Source organism: Centropristis striata, chromosome 13 (genome assembly GCF_030273125.1).
Source record: "Centropristis striata isolate RG_2023a ecotype Rhode Island chromosome 13, C.striata_1.0, whole genome shotgun sequence".
Lineage (NCBI taxonomy): Eukaryota > Metazoa > Chordata > Actinopteri > Perciformes > Serranidae > Centropristis > Centropristis striata.
The window spans coordinates 5,370,445-5,395,384 of record NC_081529.1 but is presented as its reverse complement, the minus strand read 5'-3'; the positions used below and the strand labels follow the sequence as shown (position 1 = coordinate 5,395,384).

Sequence of the window (24,940 nt, the reverse complement as noted above, 5' to 3'; positions counted from 1 at the left end):
TCTTGACCCGCAGAGCGGAAACAGCTGATCAGTCATGTGAGTTAAATGTTCGCTAAGTCAGAGCTTTTCCGGAAAAATCATATTCACCTCACGTTTAGAGCAGAACAATTATTTCCCCCGCAAAAGACAAACCACCTCAAGCGAGTGTTTTTCTGCACATTTTATCCAAATTTGGTGTTTCCATCCAGCTTTTCTCATGCGAATCTTCAAAATGCTTATAGATATTAGTTGATGGAAACACACCTATTCACATTGGACTGAGGTAGCAATAGGTCGCTACGTATATATGGTACAAGAGCCAGATGAGGTGCATCGCTATGCCTTTTTTCTTTTAACAAAAAAGAGCAGCTTGTTGGATCAAATAATTTTTTTGTTATTGTTAAAAGTCAATAATCTCACCGCGACTGTTAAATTTAGCTGCACCGTAACCTTACTAATTTATAAACTCTTTCTTTTCACATCATGGTAACTGTGGTTTATGAAGTCATAGAGCTCCTGGTATTCAGCAACAACCACCACCAGTTTGTCCTACATGAACATGTCCACAAACACCTCTCGACTCATCTGATTGGACAACGGGCAGAAACGTGAATGAGGTTGGGCACTTTTTGGGCGTTCAAAAAGCTTCACTCTCTTTGAAAACAATGACAAAAGCCACACCAGGCTGCAAAAAAGAGTTTTGTCTGATCAAGGTCTAAAAACAGGACGAACAAACCAAACACTGGCTCTAGAAAGGGCATGTTTATGGTACCTGAAGGCCACTATAGGTTCTCCGACACGCTTGAAAAGGGAGGGCCAAGAGGAGGGGTATTCAGTTAATTGCAGTTTGTACCCTCACCATTAAATGTTAGTAAATTCTACACACTGTTCCTTTAAAGATTGAATTCAAAGGCAAAAATAAAGCCTGGTATTGTATATTTAGGTGAAAGTGTTCCAGTCAAAAACATCACGGATACACTGTGTAACATGTCTATACATAGAGAATGCTTTACTATATTTTTTCATCCCTCCTCTTATCTAACACCTGTCGTATTCATCCAATCACTGCATGGCTTCGAGACAAAATGGTGCCAACACAGCATACAGAGAGTGTCAAAGAGTGCACCAACTTTGTATTCAGTGCTTTTATGTGCATACGTCTGAGGGAGAGAGCAAGGGAGAGAGATAAATGTAAATGTATTGATGTGTCTCCAGAATCTGTCACAGTATAAGCTGTACAGGTGTTTGAAATATGACAGAAATATGACAGGTCTATGACTGTCTGTGCATGTCACAGCCAGTGTGTGACATGTGTGTAGGCCTGTGTGTGTGTGTGTGTGTGTTTGTATACAGTATGTGCACATGTAAGGGAGATAAAGAGGAGGAGAGGCTGTGAGTGACAGCTGAATGGATGGAGCACAAATCCTCTGAATAATACATGGGACTTCTGCCAATTCCATCTATTTATCTTTAAACTGTGCGCCACATACAAATTCATTTCCAGCAGATCCTCCATTGGAGAAGAGAGATGTGTACTTTAGACTGAAGGGAGCATTTTCTCAGTGTTTATTTCTGCAGCTGAAATCTTTGACAGTTGTTCTGGCAAGAAAAAACAACTTTATATTAAATTCATCTGAAATATATTCACCAAAAGAGGTAGTGGGCAAACAAAAAAAAGTCCATCTGTTTGTTTAATGTCTTTTTGGCTCTGCCTTAAAGCATATTCACAGCTCAGCGGTCTCCTCTCCAAACAGTACCCTGAACCAACAAACTCCACAAGCCCTAACTAGTCTACGAGCGACACCAACGGAAGACAAGACCTAAAAGAGAAAGAGAGGGTGAGAGGAGGTGTGCAGAGGGGTGGCGGTGAGGTGAGTTATGGGGCTACACAGAAAAATGTGGAAGGTGATAAGTGAAGGTGGACAGACAGACAAATATTTGATCATCTCTTTAAGTTTTAGGTGAAAAAATAAATGACTTGTGTGGCTGAAAACAGGGGTAAAAGGAAGCACCAATGATCTAACGTTACCATCTAAAAAAGATTCATTAGTTTTGTTGAGTCACACCTTTTCCCCCCGAACAGCTGATCTGTAGTCAGTGTACCCGTCTCCCTTCATTAAAAACCTCTACGCAGGTTTAACAGCTGACCTGGGATCAGAGAGATGGGGGTAAATGTTACCAGGAATGAGCTCAATTCAGTTTCAGTTCAGTCAGTTATGAAGTGAGCTGTTCCATCAATTAATATGAAAGGAGTATATATACAATATGTATAGAAAATAATAACTGGTGCCACAAATGTGCAAATTGACAAACTGCATCTTCAATTAATATTTTTGAATCCAGCTGAACTGAAAATGAATCAAATCTCGATCCTGAGGTGTTCGCGTCCGCACTTTAAATAATCAGAGAGACAGCTCGGAGCTCTACGGCTGTTCCCTGTGCTAATCCAACCGCTACCCAAAAGGTCAGGAGAACAGAGGTCAAAAGGTCAAAGATCACACAGAGTCTCTCACCTCTTTCCTCTTCTCCTTTAGTTCACATTATTTTCTTTTTTTTTTTCTCTCGGAGAAGTTGCCCCAAACAGCAAACCACTTACGATATGCTTTTAGAATTTCCCGTGTCCCCCTCGAAAAAAGCCATAAAGTCAATTTATGAACATAACACTCATGAACATAAATTGAATGTGCCTTCATATGTAAGGAGTTACAGGTACAACTACAGTGATATGTGGTAAAGTGGAGTTGGGAACAACTTCTCCATCAAAAGCGACCCTGCTACACACACTGAAACTCTCACAGGGCTCAGGATTCACAGTTCAAAGGCTAAAAGTTCACAGTTCACAGTCAAAGTTTATCAAACCCCGTTCCCACCCCTGTAACCCTGTGTGTCCCTCTGCTTTTGCTCGCACTCCCCCTGTATTTCTCATCATCTTTCTCTATTGATTCTGATTGGGTGATATCAGCAGCCAGCACCTCTCAGACAGGCGTGGTCCTGCGGTTGGGGTCCTTGCTGTAGTCTTTAGTGAGCGTGCTGCTCTGGAGGAACTCCCTCTCTGAGTTGAGCAGCCCGCCCATGCCAGGTTTGGTGCCGGCGTTCCCTGCCTCGCGTGGGTTCAGCGTGTACATGGGCATCTCGGAGGCGGCGGGCCCTGTGTAGCCGCCTTTCCCCAATGGTGAGGCGTCGCGGCTCGGGGCTTCGGAGGAGCGCACACTGGAGCGACGCCGGAAACGGTAGCGATAGGAGGGGATGCGGCTGAAGGCGGACTTCTTGATGAGCTCGGTGCGGGACTTGGCCCGTAGCTTGCGGTGCTTCTCGATGAACATGTGGACGGCCAGCACGCCCACCATTTCTGCCATGATGAAGGAGAGGGCGCCAAAGTAGAAGGACCAGCCGTAGGAGTAGGACTTTTTGCTGTCGCTCTGGCCCGGGTCACCCGAGTTGGCTGAGATATAGACAATAATTCCTATGATGTTACTGAGACCTGGAAGGGAAAGATACAAAGAGAAAAATATGAAGATAAGGGAGTGAAAAGGGTGCAAGCGTGACCTACTCATCCAGACAAACAGCACACATGGCAAAAATGCAATGAAAACAAAACACATATATACAGTTACTGCAAAAGAATCAATAAAAGCCCAAGTCTATGTGTCCAAAGCATCAACTGTATCTCTATTTGAGCTGGTGACTTCACTTGGAGTCTACGTAGTATTGAATTTCAACCTATAACACCCACACAACACTATCAGATCCTAATGTGAGCTGTCAATCATGACGTTACACCCTCGTTTCATAGCGTCAAATATCTTATTAAAAACAAACCTGACAACCACTACCTAAATGACAGGAAACATCTTTGGGACATTTACTGCGAGTTCACTAACATGGAGTGGGCGGAGTTTATGACCTATGCTGCAGCCAGCCATAAGGGGGCAACTGCAATGTTTTAGCTTCACTTTTGGGGAGCTGTTAGGCCGTCCATCTTCAGATACAGTATTTTTTTATTTTTACTATGCTAGCTCTGTGACTTTGGTATAGCAGAGCAAGTGCTAACATCTGCATGCTAGATAGTTTTATATCACAGTAACACTATAGGAAATGATACAGTAATTGTTCTGTAAATGGACAAATGGTTTATAAATAATCATTCTGTTGTGTTTAGGACTTGGGACTTGTCATTCTTGACTTGGGGCTTGAGTGCAAGGACTTGAGACTTGCAAAAAAATACTTGGTCCCACTTCTGTGTAGGGCTGGGAGACATGGATCTAAAGTCACATATTGAGATATGATTATTTAGGCTGAATATCGATATACGATATATATCCTGATATGTTTATCGTAAAGTGAGAGCTAATGTTCAGTCAAAGCCAAATATGACATGTCACAAGTAGTTTTATTGAAACCGTTTATTTAAGTGAACATAAATACTGTATAACAGGAGTACCTTTTAAAAAAAATCAATGCTCCATTTAAATAAAAAAAATATCTTCAATAAAAATAGCCTATGAAATAAAATAGGTCTGTCTTTTTCTGAAGTAAATATATTTATATGAGAAAAGAATAACGAACATTACAGAAAAGCTAAATATGACAAACCCTAGTAAGGGCAGCATTTATACATAAAACAGGTTGTCTGGAGCAAGGATCACAGCGCAAATTTGAACTATATCGATTAATGCTCTATGGTCTAATTACATATCACATTTAAAAATATATCGACATATTTTTTATATCAATATATCGCCCAGCTCCACTTCTGTGGCAGCTATTGACATATTTCAGTCTAAATCAGAGTGGTGGACCAACTGACTCAGTTAAAGACAAGATAAAGTGTCAAATTAGTGAATGAAAATTTGAGAACTAAAAGAGATACATTTTAGAGGAATAGGTAGAGAAATGGTAACATGGTAAATGGACTGCACCTACATAGCGCTTTTATCGAAAGCGCTCATTCACCCATTCACACACACTATTCATATTGGTGGCTGAGGCTATCCTACATTTAATTAACCGATGAACGCAGCATCGGGAGCAATTTGGGGCTCAGTATCTTGCCCACGGATACTTCGACATGTAGGCTGCCAAGGTCAGGGATTGAAAAACCAACCTTCCGATCGGTGGGCAACCGCTCTACCAACCGAGCCATAGCAGAAGAGGATGACGGGGAGAAAGCCAAATAAAATAAAGCAAAGTGACGGGAGGAGAGCATCAGAGAGAGTGGAGCTTGATAGAAACGTTGGATGGAGTCATTGCACGCAGCTGGGCTCTCTGATTCCATATCATTAGTCCAGAATACAGTGCTCATACAGTGTGTTGGGACGCACAGAATGGGGACAATTAGCCCGCTGTAATTAACCAGAATCAGCCCCACACTATTGTGGTAAATAATTACCAATTTGGCTCCATGAATTTACTACAAAACCCAATGGGACCCTACACATCCCACTGAACAGCAATTACTGTACAACCCTTTGTGCGTGTCTGGGGCGAGAGTACAAGTGTGTGTGTGTTTATGGGAGACCAAGTGTCAGCATCCACGTGATAGATTATGTGTGTGAGCATGTATGTGTGTTGACACTCTCACACCCTCACAGTGCATCACAGCAGCATCATGGTATTCTTGCTGATTGATTAATCAGCTGCTGTGCCCAATTTCCCACACTCTGGCTCCTCACACAGGCACTTCTGTGTGCTTTAGATGCCTGACGGGCTCCTTCTACAAATATTTGAGTGCTGCACCTCCTCTGTTTCGAGTGGCTCCACAGTAACTACACACACACATAGACACACATACAGCAGCTGCTTGTTGCTATCTCAAATGCAGCATCCTTTATATAAATTCCTTGAGATCAGACATATTTCAAGTATGTTCGAGTATTATTTTAAGTCGTTTGACTCCTACTGCAGCTAAGATGGCTGCTATATTGTGTTTAACATTGTTGTCATGGAGATGAACATCAGTACACTCACATATTACAGCCTGCTGCACTAAAGCAAATCTCATTTACACTATAACCAAATCAGTGGCTCAACATTAAAAAAAAGGTGTAGGATTGCTTCAATATCAGAAGAAAAAACACACAAACATTATAAAAGGACTCCCTCGAAAACAAGATGGTACATCTCAAGGGGCTATCCTTGAAATAGTGAATAAAAACATGTTTTTTTAATATAACGTTGAATAAACTGACAATGAAGTCATACCTCTATGCTAACAACCTTTTTACTTATTTCCCTATGGTAAAATCGGCCCACAGCAGTGATAAAAAGTAATAATGAATATCTAGAAAAAAAACAAAAAATGCAACAAAAAACATGAAAAGTCGCTAACAACACCAACACCAACAATACAATGTAAATATGAAACATGTCCCATCAAGAAGGTTCAAATTTGGCAACAATTCTTGATCAATAGTTGATGCTTTTTTCTTTTGAGAAACAATTCAATCAAAATTTATAAAAGGGAGAGCTCAAATCAAGCAATCCTATCAGTTGTAAGCTGCGGTATAATAACCACATACGGCCATCATGTCTAATTCCTTTACATAATTCAGTGTCTCTCCACGTCTTAGAAAGAAAGCTGGTGGACTAATGACAAGCGGAACTCCCTACTTAATGAAAACTAAACTAAACTGGCTCTAACCAACCCGCTAGAAAATGGAAAAAATTGCAGCAAGGTCATTTTATTTTCAACAAATTATTTTAAACCTCCTGGGTAGCATATTTATGAAGGATTGGCCCATCTCCAGAAAAAAATCCACATGCTAAACGACATGCAGAGCTCTGGAAAGAGGAGATGCACTTTAATGTACAGGCAACCAGCCCAGGAGTATGTTATTTTGAACATTATTATTTATTAGTAAAAGAAAACTATTTGGTAACACTTTACAATAACCATCTAAGTGATGTTTATAGATGGTTTATAAACCAATTATTATTAACCATTTACAAAATTCTATACATATTTAATCTTTAAATGTTTTCAACCGATTTCTTAAAGGTATAAGAATCATTTTGAAATCATTTACATACTTAATATGGTGTTTAAAATTGTATAATGAGTGTAAAGCTATTAATAAACTAATAATTATGCTTGTTTATGGTAAAGTAATCTATTTGGCATTTATAAATTATAGTTCAACATTATTACATTTTCTATTCACCATTCTAAATGGCCTATATACGGTTTATAAATGATGATTAAACATTAATAAACTAATCTGTTTATCATTCATAAATGGTCTATTTACCATCTATAAATGATGGTTATTGTAAAGTGTTACCAACTATTTAACCAGAAGGTGTCGATAACTTTCATACTTGATGAATGTTTTATTAAAGATTCGGCCTTCAGCAAAGAACAAAACCTTCCTATTTGAAATGCAGGACCTGCTGTTTGTACACTAACCACACTTAGAAAAAAGGTTAAAAAAAAGACATTTTTATTGTAAGAAACACACATATATGTGCAGACTAACCTGCAGAGACAAAGAAGATTCCTGCACTGAGGATCACGTTGTGTCGGCTCCGGTAAAACTCACTGGCGGCCACACAGAGCCCCCCCAGGAACAGCAGACCCACGCTCATGATGGGGAAGATACTGGAGGCACGCACAGCACCTGTACACACACACACATATAAAAAATAATTTATATCTGAAAGGTACAAACATTTCTTTGCTGTGTAAAGATGTTGCCTGTCGGACTCTGCTGGCTGAAACGGATGAAGGACTTTATTGTATTAGAAGGGAAGAATGGAGGAGGGATCTTTATGATATGGAAGTCCAGGGTGGACTATCTGTTTCAGCAATCCTGTTGACTCCATATTTATGTTTAATTGGAAACAGATCTCACATATCAAAATACAGTACAAAATGTGCATTTTCAGCTCGTATAGCTATATTCGAATTTTCAGATTTGAAAAATGAGGTCAGTGAGATGGTAAAAAACACATCCTATGGGTCTATTATTATTAGTAAATTCAAAGGAAGTTTGAAGGATTTTCAAAAGGCACAGTAAAATGGACAAAGTTTAGATTTCATTCACAGTTAAAGGAATACTTCACCCCTAAAATGTCTGTTTGTATATCAAATATGACAGGTGACAGGGATGGTATTGTTACTTAATTCCTTTAAGGTATTGACAGAAATAACGCAGTACCAAGTAGTATCAAAACTTCTCCAGTCAAACGATACCTGCAGTCAATTCTTTTAGTACCCAGATCTATAGATGTATCGAATCTGACTACTTCAGCAGCTCCAACCGATACAGTCTGTGGTGTGGTGGAGTAGATGGGTGGTTCTCAACCTTTTTGAGTCGCGACCCCCAATTTAACATGCATGTTGTCCGCGACCCCCGCTCATCTCACACACACAGTTCAGATCACCCAAAAAAGAAACAAAATGACCAAAAGAAGACACAAAATGACAAAAAAAAACACAAAATGACAAAAAAGACACAAAATTACCAAAAAAGGCACAAATTGACCACAAAATGACCCAAAAAATACACAAAATGACAAAAAAAAAGACACAAAATGACCATAAAAGACACAAAATGACCCAAAAAAGACACAAAATGACCAAAAAAAGACACAAAATGACCAAAAAGGTCGTTGAGAATAGCTGGAGTAGATCACATGTACTTAACAGAGTTGGCAGTTCACTGTTTCATACATTTGTGTAAAAATAATGTGGATGGGGAGACATGGTGTTGTTATTATGCAACTTAATGCTTTCATTCACATGACAGGTATCAAATTAAGTACTCTAGTGGTATTAGTCATTTTTTGGCTGAGCGCCGAGGTCAGCCCTACACATAGGTGTGTATGTGACTAACTGAGTGACTGGGGGACTGAATGTCCTCTTCTATGTTCGCAGCACGTGCCTGTTTTCAAACACGTTGTCACTGGCCTCATAACGACAGAGCTTTTACTTCAAGCTGTGAACAGATATCAGCTGTTCGTGGTTAATACAATCGATGATTTTTCATCTTTTACTTTCTACACCATGTTGTGTAGTAATGTCTTCTCATGTGCCCCTTAAATTATGTAAATATCTACTTGCTGCTATGTATCAATGTTTATTAAGTCAAGATGTTGCCTTTCATGAGTAGATTCATGTTAAAACATTCAGGAATACTGTGATTAGAGTACAAAGACAAGGTCACTGAAAATACTTCCAGCCTCTGGCCCCATATTGTAGTAAACCCTTTACAGTACCATTGAGCAGGATTACACATCTCAAAATAGTAGATGGTATATGGCAGTGATTCCCAAAGGGAGGGCCGGAGGTATAAAAGAGTGGATATATAAATGATACATGGTTCTGCACTGTAATGCATGAAAAATATTGTGAAAGGACTGCCAGGAAAGAAGAATAATCACAAAAAGGGCTTGAAGGATTCCTTGAAAAACAGGAGTTACTAGATTACTAGAAATAATTGTTATATATTGTGAATTGTGACATTTGACATTACATTTACAAAAAGGTTGGCCCTAATATAGGGTACTTAACAATGGATCAATGGAAAAAAATGTATTTACAATATTTGTAGAAAGAAAAAGGAAGAGAGAAAACAAACGAAAAAGAAAGAAAAATCCTCCACGGATGAATGTGAACACCCTCAAACACAGTTAAAGCTGAAAGTCGCTACATTAATGTTGTTTCATTTGAAATCCACTGTGCTTGAGGGCAGAGCTAAAACAATGAAAAATGTGCCATATTTACACACACACACACACACACACACACACACACACACACACGCACACGCACACGCACACGCACACGCACACAAACACACACACACACACACACACATGGCCTGTGTGCTGCAACATGCTTGACTGAGCCTGAATCCAGAACATGTTAAAGCATTCACAGGCCTTGCATCAGAGAGAGAGAGAGAGATGTAGATGGATGGATGTAGAGAAAAAAAAGATGGACAAAAACCAAGACAGATGGAGAGCCGCACTGACACATATGCAAGGCGAAATAATGAATAGCAGAGATGATGAAAATGGAAGCGAGGCTGCAGCAGGAGTGAAATATTTGTCAGAACCCCATATGTGTACATGATGCAACGACATATTGAAGGATATTTGCAAACAGCTTGTCATGCAGAACCGAGCTGTGCGCTTTGTTTAAATATGTTGAACAGCTGATGCGTACATCACAGGTGTACCATGACAAATAAAAATAAATAAATAAATAAACCAGCAGCATTCTCGTATTAGTGTCTCTAAATCTCATTTCTTTAAGCTTCTTGCATTCCAAAACTCCCATCGTGAATGACAGCGGCAGTGACCAGTGGTTTTGTGCGGCTGAGCGTATAAGCCCCGCCCCCCTGGCCCACACCCCTGGGCTGTATGAAATGCCGGTCACTAGGTCCCTGCTCCCCATTGGCTGGCCAGCTCTGAGGCCTGTAATCTAATTGGCTGCCTCTGGGGATGTTGCTCTGTGTTCAGTGGAGCAATGAAAAATAAGCACAGGCTGAATCCATTTTCCCTTTTTTTTGTTGTTGTTGTTGTTGCTGTTTTCTCTCTCCGTCCATCTTTACTCTGTGTTTACTGTTGGAGAAAGAACAGAAGGAGCCTCCTCCCCTCTGTATTCCACTAAACAACCTTCTCTCCCTCTTTGTGGTTGCATCCTTTTTTACTTCTGTCCTAATTCTCTCTCTGCTCCCTCCTTTGCCATTTTCTCATCATAGCAATGTCTCTTCTTCTCTTCTTTCCCACATATTTGCTGATAAAACTGTGACATTTGTTTATATTTCTACAGTTCTCTCCTTTGTACCCTCTCTGTTCATCCATCTGGAATGTAATACGAGTCTGATCACACATTTCTCCTTATCATACCTACTGTATAACACCATGAATAACTAATGGTACACTGCGATACAACATGCAGCTGTGTTTCAGCTTGATATCATGAATGTATCCATCAAGTGTAAATTCAGAGCAAACCAGCTGGAACCATAAAAGTCTGCCAGAGACAGTGGGTCATTGGTATACCTGCCCCTGTTTGCACAAAATCTACATTTTTTTGCCCTGTCTTTTCGAAAAAGACGGTTAACAAAAAAAAAACAAAAAAAAAATCCACTAATATTCCCCATCGCATTCTCATACATTTATCACAAATCATGACTTCGGTTATCACATGGGTATACACTCACCGGCCACTTTATTAAGTGAAGTGTGTACCTAATAAAGTGGCCAGTGTGGTCTTCAGCTACTTCAAGGTTGGACGTGTTGTGTGTTCAGAGATGCTCTTCTGCATACTTGATGTAATGAGTGGTTATTTGGGTTACTGTTACTGCATCAACAGGGCATCAAGGCTCACTGGATATATACTCTTTTTCGGACCATTCTCTGTAAACCCTAGAGATAGTTGTTAGATCAGCACATTTAAAAAAATTCAGACCAGCCCGTGTTCAAACATGCCACGTTCAAAGTCACTTAAATCACCTTTCTTCCTCATTCTGATACTCAGTTTAAACTCCAGCAGCTCCTCTTCACCATGTCTACATGCCTAAATGCACTGTTGCTGCCATGTGATTGGCTGATTAGATATTTGTGTTAACGAGTAGTTGAACAGGTGTACCTAATAAAGTGGCCGGTGAGTGTATATTTTCATAATGTTGCATTATGTGTCGTGTTACAGTGAGACACTGGTGAGCTCTTGTTATATATCCCATCATGTTTTCAAAATAGTGGATGGTAAAAACAATATGTATTAATTTTTAGTATGACACTAAAAATGTTTAACCCTTTGTGTCCTGGAAGGTTCATAACAATCTTGACTTGACAGTGATACCAGATAGAAGGTGGTTCAAAGGTTTGACTGAGAAATCTTTGTATAAAAATAGGTCTAACATATATCATCATATCAAACTTACGGAGGAGGTATTCAGCAGCATCTGCTTCATAGTCCGCGTCCTCTGGGAAGTGATCAATCTTCTTACACACACCTCTGAATGTTCCTGTGGAGGAGAAACACACATCAGTTTGGTTCAGTTAAGTTATTTATTGTCCCACAAGTAAAAATAACAACACAACATCCAAACTGTAGTTCAAAAATGTTACTTTTTGAGCCATAATAATAAGAATAACAAACAGAAAGTGGATATAACCTGCTATGTCATGTAAATACTTTGTCATGGTAAGTCGTATCTTGTAGCAATGTGTTATTTAATACATAATTCCTTAATGGTCACAGGTTTTGCACTCATTATTGCAAATTCTCAAATAAAAACTTATTTTGCTGCAGACATTGTCAGTAAATCAAAGAGAGCATCTGTTAAAAGCATGTAATGTAAAATGTGGGTGATGTTGTGATAGCAGCAACCAGTATGTACTATGAAGTAACAACTTTAGTCTTATTCTTTCAGCTGCAACCCAGCAGTGTGAAACGAATTGGGAACAAATTAAAAATAAATGTAAAATCATAATTCAATGTGCAAAGTAGCCTTTCTTTCATATCTTATAAATGCAAAAAATACAAGGCTTTAGTGCCTCAAACAGTCCATATATATCACATAAAACATTGTTTCAAGGGAACTGATTGGTGCTTTTATATGCAATGATCTGTTCTGATCTTAAAGCAGGTATGGTTTGCTAATAAGTTACCTTGGTGGTGTAACCTGGTAGGAAGTGAACCACTTTTTAGAACTGAAAACCCAGGGTTAAATCTAAAGTTACACCCCAAATCCTGTTTACTAGCAATAACTACACAGTAGAATTATTCTATGGTTAACCCTCTGGTGTCACACGACATCTTCATGATGTCACAACATAAAAACGAATCAGTGTCAAGCACTGCCTCAGATTCCTTCTAAAATAATGTCTTTAAACTCCACGCCAGTTTTTGTTTGGAGATAAGGTTCTTCATTGGACATGGTTGTGTTTTGCAAGTCCAAAAAGGGCCATTTTGAAAATCTGATTTTAATTTATTTATAATTTTTTGTGTGTTTTGGGTTCAAAATGTTGATCCAGTAAATCAAAGGGAAAAAATAAATATCAGGTCATATTGGTGAAGCTGTGCTGAAATAATGATACCAACATGGCATGGTAAAGACTTTATAATTGGTATCTACAGGCAGAATGAAAAGGATTGAAAAACAGCCAAAATGGCCCAAAACTCCAAAAACAGCTATGATTAGTACCCGGCTAAAATTAAGCTCGTCTTAGCAGGACTATCTGCCTTGCTAAAACTGTTGAGCTGGAATAATTGAATGAATGTACTTATAATATGTACTGTGCACATCTCAATTTTGCAATGTATATCTAAATGCTTCTATCTTCATGTGTACATCTGTGTGTTCCTGTGTACTGGCTGTGATAACAAGCATCCCTCTGGCACTGTAAAAAAAAAATCCAAAATCTTGAATCAATCAGTCATTATGGTCTTGATTAAACGTTTAATTATTTAGTCATGAAAATGTCAAATATAATAGCAGAAACCACGGGGATTAGACTGGAATTGCTTATGTCAATCAATAATCAGTCGTCTTTTTGTGTGATTATACTGCACAAGTCAACATATGCACCTGTATCCTGTATGTGGACACGAATATACATCAAGAGAGAGAGATGACATGATGCAGGACAGAGATGTAGCCTTTAGGGTATATGTGTGGGAACACCAATGAAAAGCCTTATCTTATACACACACACACACACACACACACGCACACGCACACACACACACACACACACACACACACACACACACACACACACACATCTACCTCTCTGAATACAAAGACACACACTTAAATAGAGACATCACGTGTACACACACATCAACAGAGCTCATTAAACTGATACATGAACACTATCAATCATGCATGTAAGTAAAAGCCTTCTGTATCTAGATTGTTTATACCAGCGCATGTCAGTTGGTGTGTGTTTGCGTGTGTGTATTTGTGTTGTATTGACTAGGATGCAGTCTCCTACGAGCGTGCCGTGTGACAGGCAGAGCGTGACTCATCCTCCTTTGTACAAGTCCTCCACGCACACACACATCCATCTATGTGTGTGTGTGTGTGTGTGTGTGTACACTGCATGTAGCATCATTCCCACCCATCATTCAGTCCCATTCACACATGGTCAACACCACAGGGGATGGGAGAGAGAGGAGGGTGGGGGGAATTGAGGTGGGATGAAGGGGAAGAGGAGAGAAAGCAAGATGAAGGAGGATGAAGAGAGAGGAAGTGCTGGTTGAAAGAGGTTTGGTGGTAAAACGGCACGGGAGAATTAGAGAGAAATGGGAGGATAGAGGCTGGCGACGAACAACGGACGACTCAACCTAATTGCTTATTTGCATATGAAGAGGTTCTTTCCAGTACCCACACTCAGAAAATCATTCATAAATTGATTCATCCAGCTGATGCAGTCAGAGATAGTAACTAACCTCTGACTGAGACTCTGACTGACAAAAAGACGTTTGTAGATCTCTTAAAGTATTAATCTGCAACATTTTTCATATGAATTAAAGTGTGTTTTGCCACACTAGATCACTACCACTTCAACAAATACACAGAAATACACGTATAGTCTCATCCTAGCACACCCTCTTATCCTTCTCACACTTTCTTTAATCATTTTTAGCTTTTTTTGGTTGAAAATGCTGGTACATTGAAGAAAGATTGAAAAGGAAGTCATATCTAGATTTTCTCACTGTACCCCCACATGATTTAAAAATGAATGCATAGGCTGCATACACTCAAATCTGTGTCTGCATTTCCTTTTCCTGCCCGCCTTTTTAAATCTCTATCCTGTTGGTGATCAAGTTTACCAACCAAATACAAACAGTTCAAAAGAAAATTGTTCCCAATTATCTCACATTTTATTATTTTAATTAAGAGCTTAATCAAAAGATTAACCTATAATGGAATAAACAATAATTTAAGCCTCAAAGAGATAGTTTGGATTTATTAAAAGTTGGATTTTATGAGGTGCGTATCCATAGTTACTCAGTACCAGCAGTTAAACTAAACCAGTAATTTAACCTTGCAGAACAAGTTTGCTTGACAGGCTTCAGCTGGCTCGATTGATGAATTTGTTTGTATTATTGTGTGATTTTCCTGTTTTAAAAAGTTAGTTTGTATTCACCAAAGACACACAATACTAGAAACATATTAACCCATTGAGGCAGTTATGGACCTCAACTTTCTTGTTGTAGAAGGTTAAAATGATATTGATGATGCTTTTTGTTGACTCAGACAGGTTTGTCTGACGACAAGTTAAAGCACTGAAACATTCTAAATACAATTTATACTTTTTTTGGTGGCTTTCTGCTGCACCCGTCCACAGCAGTACATTGCTTCTCCAAACTGGGGGTGTGCTGACCACCATCTAAAGGAGAAAATAAGGCTTGTGTTTATATTCTTCTATTTGTTGTCCATAAACCCTGAAGAAAAGACCAATACCAACAATGTTTGTTTCTTAATATTTTCTGACTCGCTGACGCTGTCCGTGGCTCTCAGTCCCAAATCCATTGGTTTCCACTGAAAGACATTTTTAACTCTATAGTGTCATCTCTAAAAAGTTTAATTTTGAAAAGGCTAAGTAACCTTTAAACCTGCTAAAAGGAGCACATTGTTGCGGACAGCTTTCGGTAGTCTTAATACACATTTGGTGCATTCTTGGCTATTCATTGCAGTTGGATGCTGTTCGTGGGATTGACTCAAAATAAACTACAGTGTTCATATTCATTGGAAAAAAAACAATCCCAGTATGTTAGCCAGTGTAACAATATGGCTCACTGATGTGCTTTTAATAGTTTTTGGGCAACAATGAAGCTCCATGGCACAGAGGAATAGGACATATCTGGCTATAGACAGACAACACTTGTTAGATCAGTTCATTGTTGGCTTTGGTTTTTCCATGGGATTTGTAAAGCTATCTGTATTATTTAATGTGGCCTGATTCGACTGGAGTCACAGAAGGTAACTGTAGCCTTAGCTGTTCCTGTTGGACGCATCAAGGTGTGAAGCATCATCCATCAGAGCTCTGCCTCGTGTCTGCCAGCCGGGAAATGTATTAAACCTCCCGCCTTTTAATGTATCGAACCATCCTGATGTATAGAGCACCAAACAGCCTCACGCAAATGAAATGCCAATGAAGCGATGCGCTGCACACACACACACACACACACACACACACACACGCTCACTTACACACACACATACTGACATAGAGGATGGGGAGGAGGGAACAGAGAGATAGATGGCTGCTTTTATTTCTCTCTTAGTGGCCGAGAATCTAAATCACAACTGAATAAACACACTTAAAAGCAGACATGCACACACACACACACACACACACACACTTCTCTGTTAAGTGTACCCGATGATGTCACAGTATTACTTTCTAGAAAATAAAGATGGGCTGCTAAAAATAACCTAGACACAGGCACACAGGCCTACACATGCGCACACACACATGCACACACACACACACATACACACACAAGTGCAAACAAACACACGCATACGCACACACACACACACACACACACACACACACAGAGGCAGAGTCATTAAGACTGGTGTGTTGGACCTCCAGGTCAGCATGTTCATCATGATAATGTGTGAGTAACAAACAGCACACTGGGAATCTTTAAAACAATGAGGACACACACACACACACACACACACACACACACACACACTCACACAAGTGCTTCGACACTGCTCGCCTTGGAAATACAGACAGACAGACAGACAGACAGACAGACAGACAGACAGACAGACACACAGACACACAGACACACAGACACACACACACGCACGCACGCACGCACACATGCACACACACACACACACACAATCAACAGTTTCCGAATACGCTTATCAAACAAACTGGCTTGAAAAGGTGGATAAAGGTTGCTGAAACACTATCAACATACTAAGCACTAAAGCTGACACTATATTTGATTATATGCCTCCATCTAAGTTTTCTTTTCTTTTGACATCTATTTACTCTCTATCTCAATTTTCTCTTGCCTTCTCAATCTACTTCTCTCTCTCCATGTCTCCCAGCCAGCACATTGTGTGAACAAATGTTAATTCACATTGATTATGCTGTAAACCTCAACTTCAATGATATTAGCCCTCCAGGTAGCAATGGCTTATTTGAATATCACTAAGCTTTTTGGCTCAGGAGAACACCTCTAGAGGAGACAGAGGAAGGCAAATATAGAAAAAGACTACTTTAAACCTTTCAGAATAAGTGAATCCATTGTTTTAGTGGAAGTGCACAGTAGGTCTTTTATTCAATGGCATTATACAAAGTATCAGCCTTGAAAACAATTCAAAATTATATTTATCGAGCAGGTTGATCGGGTAGACAACCACTCAGTATAAAACAAATGCTAATACCTAATCTGATTCATATTTAAAAACACTTTACAAAAAAAGAAAACACAGCAACTTGTAAATTATGCAAAGCAATGCTAACGAAGACGGCTGGGACTGGTCTCGGTCTTGTCTCGGTCCCGACCCCTCAAAGTCTTGGTCTCGATACACCCTGGTCTTGGTATTGACTTGGTCTCTGTTTAGGTGGTCTGGACTACAACACTGGAGCATACAGTATCATGGGCATGAACTTTAATTTGTGATTGGGACAGACAACGTCACACTGCAGGTTTATTTCTCTAATTCGGTGTGCCTCTAAGGTCATGTATGCGTGTGCTTGCTAATTCAAGTGCATGTGTTCCTGTGTGGGTGTACCTGTGTGTGCGTGCATGTGTTCCTGTGTGGGTGTACCTGTGTGTGCGTGCATGTGTTCCTGTGTGGGTGTACCTGTGTGTGCTGGATGCGTGCGTGCCGTAACAACAATTTTGCTGTTGTTTTTTTCTTTTTCAGTCTAATTAACAGCAAACAAATGAACACACTCAGGGTAACAAAAAAACACACATACTTAGATAGAACACACACACACACACACACACACAGTGGGAGCATCTATCAGGAGACATTTGCCTCACAAAGGTCAACATGGCCTGAGGGCAGCTGCGACCACAGCCGAAGCAAAGCATTATGGGACACAGCAAATGGGGATGGAAGTCCAGTATGTGCATGATTGTTGATCTGTGTGAGTCTCAGTGAGTCATGTGGTTTAGTTTCTCCTACTGGGCCCAGTATACTGCTGCTGTCACTGTATAAACACATGCACATATGAGCCTCTTGTGTGCTATAGTTTCTTAGTCAGGCGTAAAACCAAGATGTCACAATAAAGTTTTTAGTATATTTCAAAAGCAGTCCCAAATACAAACCACAGTAAAGAAAGAGGAATGGATAATAATAATAATAATAACATTAATAATAATTGCAGCAATAATTGCATCTTCATCTCAAACATGCCTGTCATGTTTAAATATAGGTATCACAGAATATTAACTTTTCTTTGAACACCAAAAACCCATACTTTAATAGACAAATAATGAGTAATACAGCTATCCAGCTGTTGAGAAACATAGACGGACACTTTTTAATGTTATGTATGAAAACAGTAGTACAGCAAGCCCACGGACTAAAAGACGAGATGTAGAGGAGAAACACTTTCCATTTCACTGACTCCTGACTAACTGCTGGCTGTTCTTAAGAGTGCTGGGCTACAGACACACTTTCATTATTTAGCTTTACCACACATCTTACTTTGTCTTTTCCACCTCCAAATCTCTTTCTCACTCTCCTCGCTTGCTTCTTCGCTCTTTGCTGTCTCTAACTTTTCCTCAGCACAGTGCTCTCTCAGCTATCTTTCTTCCATGTATCTGTTAAATCATCTCCTTTAACCTTCATCTTCAGTTGAAACTCAGTTTGCAAGGGTCAGTACATTTCTGGAATTTTTTCCAGGGAAGTTTTACTAGGAATTTTTCGAAAAATATTACACAATTACCATAAAAAAACCCTTTTCACTTATTTAGTGGAAAAAATACATGAAAAAGCAACACTAGGTCTTACAGCCCATTGAATTGAATTGTAACCATTCATTGCATTCAGCAGCGAACTCCCATCACATGTTCAGATCATTTGCAATCATCCCATTAAATAGAAATTCAGTAAAATTACAACCTTCTGCTTGCACACTGCATTCTCTCATCACATGTGCAGCCTACAGCACTGTCTGAGCTAAAGGACTTCATGCTTCCATGTAGGTTTTGATTTTATTACAGGTGGGAATATATAATATTTCAGTTAACCAGAAGATAGTAGCAGCTAGCTTGCTGTTACCGTGTGGGCTGCAGCTTGATTGAGCATGCTAATTGAGGAGTTTTAATTAATCTATTTCCATGTTGCTGTTCACTTTGAACCTTAAGTTTGCATCCAACCCATATTGATGCCTCAAATTTCGAATTTCCCCATAAGTTAACTTGCTTACTAGCTACTAAATCACCACAAGGTACATTTCACTTCGTATATATATTTGGAAAATGGTGTAAATTTGGTAAATTAACAGATGTTGTCTTCAGGGAACTTTCTGTTTATGAACAAAGTGTTTAGTCTACAAAGGTTTACTGGATTGATCAATTGATTTTTTTCGTTCCTATGAGAAGGGCTGACAATCATGTCTGATTATGATACAGTAAAAGGTGTGTTTATATCTGCATATGGCGTGGTAAATACAGCTTGAGCAAATAACCCCTGTATTTTAATTTTATTGCTGTTAATTTCTGTAAATTCCCATGTAAAAATACCACCTTGAATATTCCCAGAATGTTGCAGCTGAAACTGTACTGAAACTATTTCATGAATTTGAGGACAGCTGCCAAATTCAATTCAGGTTAAACTCTTTGTACATAGAAGCATTGTTGTATGTTTCAACCAGATAACAAACTGTATGATTTCAAATATAACACAAATATTTGCCGACTGTATTAGTCTAGTTCTGCTTGTGAAATAACAAGCATGTAATGCAGTATGCATACTAAACAGTGAAAATATTCCACTAGAAAAATAGTGCCTCAAATCAAGGTTAAAAAGGAGACAAACACAAACAACACTGTGTCCAGATGCCCCCACAATGTGACGAGCTAGCCATGAGGTGCCAGCAGTTTGTCCTTGCTCTATCTCACACACACACACACACACACACACACACACACACACACACACACACGTACAACACGCACAGTGTATGTACAGCAGAGTTACAGGTCACACAGAGAAACACGATAAATCACAGTAAATTATAAAACCTGTGCAAAAAAAATGACAACTGAAGAAACAATTATCAACAAATGTGCCCCAAAGATTTGGGTTAGTAGCTTAAAATGTATTATTTATTCTGACAGTTGGGGGAAAAAATCAGGTGATGCTCTGGAAGCAAAAATGTCAGTCAAATCTGAAATATTTGACTGACATGAGAGAAAGCTTATCTTGCTCGCAGCTTTACTTTAAATGTAGCTGAAGAGCCTCGAGTCTTTTACTGTATGTGGCAAAGCTTTCGCAGTTTGGGCAAAATTGACCTTGCATATTTAAAAAAGTAAATGTGAGCTTTTTGTGCAAAAAGGGAAATGTCTTCTTTATTTTATTTACTGAATAAGCTCTTTCTGTTACTAGTTTCCTAAATAATGTCATTGGTTCATTCAGTTTATGGGGAGGGTATTTAATTCTCTGCATGACAGTAAAAGCTAAAGAACCACTCCACTAATATAACCTTAACAATTACATGTATATGGCTTATTGTAACAACCAACTATGTCAATCTTAACCGAACGCCAGTGAATTGCAAAATGCAACTGCAGTTAAAACAGAGCAGTTACACCAAATGTGTTCCCATAAACAAGTCCTCTGTACAAAATGGCAAACTGGCCACGTATTCATATGACCCTTTCCTCAATCACAACAGTTTCTGGGTCTGATTAACACAGCACTACTCAAGGCAATGGATCCATGCTCGTACAAAGGACAGGGGAAAGGTCACGGATGTATAAAGACAAAGGCAGTGGGATCAAGAGGGAAGGTAAATCTGGCTTCTGGAGGAGCACTGATAAAGACGGGAGTATTTGTTTGGGTGTTGAGTTCAAAAATCTTTCACCAGAATTGCAGACTCCACTTTTAAATACAATTAAGAGACTAGAGCCATGCTGTGGCTCTGTGGGGCTGGACTTGGACACAGCTAAATGCTAACATGGTGTTTTCTAATAGGTAATGTTTATTAGGTTCAACATATTAGTTTAGCTTGTTAGCATGCTCACATTTGGAGACCTAAACCTAGATCAGTGGTTTTGTAGCCTAAATTCAACGAAACTGACAACTGCTAACCATACGAGTATGTATAATTGTTCAGATTTTTACTAAATTACTATTATAGTTTAGCAAACTCCCATCTGGAAGAATATTAGGAAAAATACACTGCATCATTTTTTCATGTGATCAGAGATATATAAACTTTATCAATTGCTGTCGTTTTTTGTTTTATGATTATTATATTTGTATTTCCTACAACACAGGTCTCTCTTTTTCTATTTGTGTATATTGCACAAACACACAAAACCAACATCCACACACCAGCCTACCAACACTCTAAATCATTGGTTCACTTGATGGATAGAAAGTTATGAGATTAGGGAATTCTGATCAAACAAACGTCCTAACATTATCAACATACATCACTTGTAGTTGGAAAATACTTTCAACTGGTGGAAAGTTATACATTAATGATGTTGATGAGATGAAAAACCAGGGAAGCTGTTAAAGTAACAGTCTAGACATTCCACTCAAACACACAAAGGTGAAGCTCATGGCAGCACTAAATATAAAGTCATGAGATCACCAAAGTCATTGGAGTGCATCATCTTGGAACTACTTGGTTAAGGTCAAAAATGTATTGTGGTCACGGTGAAAGGATCAAACCTTTACTGTTGGTAGGAAACAGACGCAAACAGCAATCTAGCTTGTCACAATAACAGTCTTTGTACGCTCAACTACCCACCCCAACCCAAAATAAAGGTCATTTTAGGCATTGGAACAAATGACCAATGCTGCAGCTATTGTGGTGAGGACAGCATCCTTCTCAGGGGAGCTGTCCCTAATCAGTTGATGTGTAGTCCAAAAGCTGCATATGAGTGGCCCATCTCAACCCAAGCCACATGCACACACAAACACATGCAGAATATAAAGCGTTTTGTCAACTAGAAAACAGAGGAGGAGAAGAAGAGGAGGGAGTGAGCAAGAGAGAGGAAAGGAAGTTGAAAAGCAGAGCAAATTGGACTGCTTGTTTCCTCAGAGCGCCTCTGACAGCTCAGTGTGGGTGACTGTGCCTCTTCCTCTCTCTCTCTCTCCGTCTCTACCTCTCTCACTCTCTCTGATTACCTCTTTCCAGGCGGAGGAGAGAGAAGATGGGGGAGAGGGAAAAGGGGAGAGAGAGAGAGAGAGAGAGAGGAAGAGGCTAGTTTCCACGGTGATGGCTGATGAAAGAGAACGGGACAGGTTCTGCTTGGTTGCACACCTCTCCTCTATCTCTCTTCTGCCCCCCTTTTCTCACTCTGTTCTTCCTCAAACGCCCATGTTCTCTCTCTCTCTCCTTCTCTAAAACATTTCTCTGTTCCTGCTTCACATCTTCTCATCATCCCTCCTTTACTCTACCTCGTTTTCTCTACTCTCATTACCAAAACATCCATTCATCCCTTTCCAATCTCCCCTTCATCTTCTCTAATCTATTCTCACTTTTATACATGCTTGTTTCTAGCATCAAGCCACGCTATGTTGCCAACATTATACCAATATCTCGTTCCAAAAACAATGGACATTAATATGCTGCTATAACCGCCTCAGTCCACCAGATTTTGAACCTGGCTGCCGCAATTTGCTCCCTTTCAGATTTCACTAATGCTCTTGTGGCATTAGTGAATCAGGCACTGTTGTAGCACGATAAGGTCTTGCTTGCATGCCGCGTTCAAGTTCAATACGGAGGGGTTTAAATTGTTTTTTCTAACCTAGACTACCATTTCTTTATGGAATTTACTTGGTGCATGTTGGCCATTGAAACGACAAAGAGCCTTCTGCAAACAGTTTCCACAAAGATGGAAGATCAATGTTGTCTTAAATAACGTAAGTATTGTAGTAGTACAACTTTTTTTCTTACAGCTTGAGACTAAGGCCCTGTTCAGATGGAGACGATCTGGACAGAAAACGCAAAAGTGGCATTGCGTCCTCACTTTAGGGGGAAATCTGTGTGCATATACGAGATGCAAAAGTCTGTGTAATTCAATATAATATGCACACCAGGTGGCTAGGTGTTACTGTGAAGCACTGCCACACAACACCACCAAGAGCTTGCACATACAAGACACTCTAATCTCCTACTTCTCTTCCTGGTTCTCCCAGGTCTTGTCCAAAGCTGTCTGTTTCGCCTCCACCGAATAGGTGCATCAAAAAAATTGCCCTAGGTAATTAATGCACCTTCTCTGTTCTGGTATATTACCTGTGATAACTCTGCTTAACTGCTGAAAGGACTCTTGGATAGTTATCAGAGCTGCAAAGGCAACTTGAATGTCTGACTGATGGAATAGTTCAACACATTTGTTGTCGTCAGCCTGTACTGCACATTGACGTTACGTAAACACGTACGTGATAAGAGCCAGTGTGAGCTGATCAGAGAAGCACAGAGCACTTTTTTAAGATATCTACTATGGAGGGTGGTTTAATTTTTTTTGAATTTTTAAGCCCCCAAACGCCATCTAAACAAAAGGAACATCCGATAAAATATTTTGTCGTTTCCACCTGAGAGCGTTGTCGTGTAAACAGGCCCTAAAAGCATACAAAGGTACATGGAAAAGGGTGTCCACACACTTTGGTCATATAATGGATGTGTCTTCACCCTTTTATTTCCAAACACTTACAAATAACCCTCATGGAAAGGCCTACAAATATCATGCCACTTCAAGTCAAGGCTACGCATTTCAAGCTTTTTGCATCTTAAACGTTCTGTTCTATGACTCAAAAATGCTGCAATAACTACGCTGTAATGTGACAGAACTACTTTGTTAGGGTTAGGGCGGACTTGTGCATCACGTTTTTACGTAACTAACTTCTGGTAGTCACGTCGTTCTTGTAACTACTTCACTTCCGGCATTTATGTACAAATTTTTAAATGTCTTTTTAGAATTTTTAAAAAACCCAGATATATCTGTACCACAAACTGTGAAACGCTGATATGGGTTGCTTTCACAAACACCCATTAGCTTCGTTATGGATGGTACTGAACCTAAACAACCTTTCCTGTTGTTCTTTGCATGCTAGTGTGTTATTCATACCCCATTTGGTGATTCCAGGCTGCTTTCTCCCCCCTTTTGCTTTCCATCTCTGTCCTCCCCCCACCTCCCTCCTTCTCTTTTTCCTCCCGCAGCCACCTAGGTGACCATTTTTGTCCTCGCCTCTGTTTAAAACCCTCTCCCTTCTCTCTATTACCAGGTGATCATTTAGATCCCCGGCGTGGTCAAACACTCCCCAGAGATTCACCTGAAACAGAGGCCATGCACAGCTCATCCATCACTTGCCACACAGCCCCCCCCCCCCCCCCCCCCCCACCCCCCTCTACACCCCCCCCCCCCCCGCTTCATTCATGCACATTCTGGTCTCTCTTCATTCAAGCTCTACCTCCCCCTCCTTTCCTTCTCTCCTCATTTCCTGGCTTTCTCATGCTCATTTATCACAGTGGGAACTTAACACCTCAGTACACCTGCACAGAAACACAACAACACATTCACGGCATGAAAGAAATCCCAACCTGACCACACACACACACACCGGCGGTGGGTAAAGGAACCACAGGGATACAATCACCGGCGCATTAAAGAGCACTACACTTACGATAACATAGACCCAATTTACACCTGGTTTTAACAAGTGATTTATATCTTCAGACATTGCGAACAAGACCTTATAAATCCCTCTCAAATTCTATGTGGATTCAATGGGGGCTTTTACTTTAAAGGGTACACACTGCTGAAGTT

At 39.8% G+C, this 24,940-nt stretch overlaps 1 protein-coding gene across 1 annotated transcript in view; it reads right to left on the bottom strand.

Moving 5' to 3' along the window:
* Positions 1-2,497: 2,497 nt before the first annotated feature.
* cacng3b (calcium channel, voltage-dependent, gamma subunit 3b) overlaps positions 2,498-24,940 on the bottom strand; it is a 28,801-nt gene continuing 6,358 nt past the window's right edge. The window contains exons 3-5 of the mRNA XM_059347856.1: positions 11,874-11,957; positions 7,455-7,595; positions 2,498-3,460 (exon numbers count right to left, since the gene is read on the bottom strand). Of these exons, the coding sequence (XP_059203839.1) occupies positions 2,955-3,460; positions 7,455-7,595; positions 11,874-11,957 (731 nt within the window). The 3' untranslated portion in view covers positions 2,498-2,954. The remainder of the gene's footprint in view (positions 3,461-7,454; positions 7,596-11,873; positions 11,958-24,940) is intronic.